Source organism: Euphorbia lathyris, chromosome 1 (genome assembly GCF_963576675.1).
Source record: "Euphorbia lathyris chromosome 1, ddEupLath1.1, whole genome shotgun sequence".
Classification (NCBI taxonomy): domain Eukaryota; kingdom Viridiplantae; phylum Streptophyta; class Magnoliopsida; order Malpighiales; family Euphorbiaceae; genus Euphorbia; species Euphorbia lathyris.
In genome coordinates, this window is record NC_088910.1 from 46862602 (window position 1) to 46865678 (window position 3077).

General features: G+C 36.6%; 1 protein-coding gene across 2 annotated transcripts; it reads left to right on the plus strand.

Moving 5' to 3' along the window:
* The first annotated feature begins 444 nt into the window (after window positions 1-444).
* Window positions 445-2779, plus strand: LOC136235696 (uncharacterized). 2 transcript variants are annotated; one of them, XM_066025614.1, is made up of 7 exons: window positions 445-722; window positions 801-993; window positions 1095-1204; window positions 1333-1411; window positions 1516-1583; window positions 1845-1965; window positions 2424-2779. In XM_066025614.1, the coding sequence occupies exons 1-7, from the start codon at window positions 495-497 to the stop codon at window positions 2534-2536; spliced, it is 912 nt and encodes a 303-aa protein (XP_065881686.1). In that variant the 5' UTR covers window positions 445-494; the 3' UTR covers window positions 2537-2779. The 2 variants fall into 2 exon arrangements, with proteins under 2 accessions (XP_065881686.1, XP_065881786.1); XM_066025714.1 differs by having other exon boundaries at window positions 447-722; window positions 1899-1965.
* The last annotated feature ends 298 nt before the right edge of the window (window positions 2780-3077 follow it).

Consider the following 3077-nt stretch of genomic DNA (forward strand, 5'->3'; position numbering starts at 1 on the left):
GCAGGAACGGGCGGCGCGCGCTGCCCGTTCCATTGGTGGAACGGGTGGCGCATGCTGTCCGTTCCATAGCCGAACGGGTAGTTCATCCGTTCGGCCTATGGAACGGGCAGCATGCGCCACCCGTTCAGACAAAAATCATGAAAAAAAATTTAAAATTTCAGATTTCGTTTTTTTTAAATGTAGGATGATAATATTTCCTTGTGTTCGAAATCATCTACTTCAGGAATGCTCGGTTCCATTTTCGTAAAATTCAGATTTTTTGCTCGGGAGAGAAAATGAGAGAGAGGATTTTGAGTTTTGGACACAAATAATGAAAATGGCGAAAAGGTAAAAGAGGGGGCGATAATAAGTAATTTAGAGGGTGTGAATAGAAAAAACCATCATTTTTCAAATGGAACAAATTGCTAATGTTAGTAGTAGATTTGGACGAGCATGCTGTTGGGCCGTATTGCCCTTAAAATTGTTTCACAAGACTTGGAGGCGCAGAATAAAAAATGGTGGTCAGACTCAGCTGGGCTTCAACTGTCCGATTACACTTCTCTTTTGGGACTTATGTCGAACACCTTCCGATCTTCAAACCAAAACGCTTTCTTCCTCCCGTAATCAATGCAAACAAGTTAACTACAAGAGCAGTTCATAATTCTTCTCATTTCGAGGCCCTGAATTCCCGCCAAAAAGACCAGATTCATCTCTACATTGATGCTCTTCTCGACTGGAACCAGGTCCTTTCTTCTCTCCCGTACGGTCAATGCACTTAATTCTTTCATTTTGCTATCTAATTGCAGTATCAATTATTGCAGAAAATGAATCTTACTGCTGTTAGTGAGGCGGACGAAGTCATGAAAAGGCATGTTGAAGACTCGCTTGCAATGCTACATCCTATAACTGACTCTTATGTTTCTCATTGCAACTCTTCTATTGATAATCTGAAACTTGTAGATGTTGGAACTGGTGCTGGGCTTCCAGGACTAGTTTTAGCTATAGCCTGCCCATGTGATTCTACTCTCCCCTACTTGTATATTCATATTCATATTCATATTCAAATTCGTTTTCTGTTGTTTATCCTCTAATTGCTGTTTTCCAATTAATCGTAGGTTGGAAAGTAACACTTATGGAGTCCATGAATAAACGTTGCTTGTTCTTGGAGCACGCAGTTAGCATCACTGGCTTGTCAAATGTCAAAATCGTTAGGGGAAGAGCAGAGGTACTTTGTTCTCCTCCAATTTCTTCATTACTATGTTCAAAATTATAGGACTCATTTTCATGGTGATAATTTTTCTTGTGCCTCATGTTTTGCTAGTTATTTATTAATTTCACCTTGCTATTGGACAGACTTTAGGGCAAAATGATTTGCTTAGAGAGGGGTTTGATGTTGCAGTAGCCAGAGCTGTTGCGGAAATGAGAGTTTTAGGTAATTCCCCTAACTTATCTACCTTAAATTCTTAAACTTCTCTGTGTAATTGATTGAAGGAAGTTAAATCTCGTAATTGATTCCTTGTTTCTTTTTAATTTTAGCGGAGTATTGTCTTCCTCTAGTTCGAGTTGGTGGGTTGTTTATAGCTGCAAAGGGCCATGATCCCCATGTATGTATAAGCTTTTAAGTTTTGGAGCTCCAACTAATTGCTAGACTTATTTAAAACTGTTACTGGGTTGATCACATGCAATGTTAGGTAATGTATTTATGCCTTTTTGGTAATGGATGCCTGTGAATTTGTGAGGTCGTTTATAGTAAATGTACTGTTTTAGTTAATGTGAAGTTTGTGCAAATTGTTCATGTAGTTCTACACTATTGAATGGCCCTAACATTTGAAAAGGAATTAATTCTATATCTTTATTTTATCAAGATCACTATTGAGCATGAGCCATCAGTAATCTTCTTACATGACAAATTTGGACAGTTGGAAGTTAGAAATGCAGAAAGATCTATTAAGCTTCTTGGTGCATCATTATTGACACTTTGCTCAGGTATAAGTTTTTGTATTCTCATTTTTCAGATATTGATCCATTGTTTCTTTGACAATTATCTCTTATTAGTTAATGATATTTATTTGGTGTTTATATCAAGCATTGTGTTTAAAACATAGTGAAAAAGGCTGCTGTTTTGATCGGATTTTACCTACTGTAAATCATAATCAAGTAGCTTCTTACATTCTGACTTTGTGAAATCATGAATAGTTAGCAACTTGAGCATCAGAACATTATCATCCTTATGTTGTGCCCAAAATTCATATAAGAGCTGGAAATGAGCAGAAAACATAGAGAAAACGACATTCACACGTGTCAGACAATTTGGGGAACTTTGATTGGTCTTGTAGTAAGATGGAATTGCCAAATTTGATTGGAATGTCCAGGCAAAAGAATATTTATCTATTAAGATTAAACTTCCTCATTGAAGTGCTATAAGAACATTTTTACTTGTGCAGTCGATTCGCACAGCCCATATGGACAGCGAACTGCCATTGTATGTGTGAAAGATCAGCCCACCCCAAGGAAGTATCCACGTGAACCAGGTACCCCAGCAAAATTACCGCTGTAACAACCCATTCCCTTCCGAGAATTTTATTATGATCTTAGTCGGTTGAACAAAATGCGACAATTGTACAATTTTTTTTATTTGCACTAATCATTTCACATTGAAATGGTAAGAGTCTCATGTTTCATTGATCGATAGCACCTGTTATACAGTAGAACTTTTCTTTCCCCCCAATATCTACTACTGTACTCCTTGTAGAAAATGTATATATGATTACTGTGGAAGCTTAATTTATTTGATCTGATTGATTTATTAGATTGTTTATTTCTCATGTTGATGTATTAAACTTTGTATTTATTTCCATTTGCTTTTCTACTTGGTCAGTTGTAAATTGGATTTTGTGGGCATGTTGATTTGAATTTAAACTGAAAGGTCTGGATTTTTTTCCGAAAGTGTTGCCACTTTCCTGAACGATTATGTGATGAGGTGAGAATTTGGATTCGAAAATCAGAAAGGAGATAAAACAAGCTCAATTCATGGGTTTAACAATGAATACATTCCAGTAAAGAAATGAATTCAAGTGTTTTAAATTGATAATGTTATG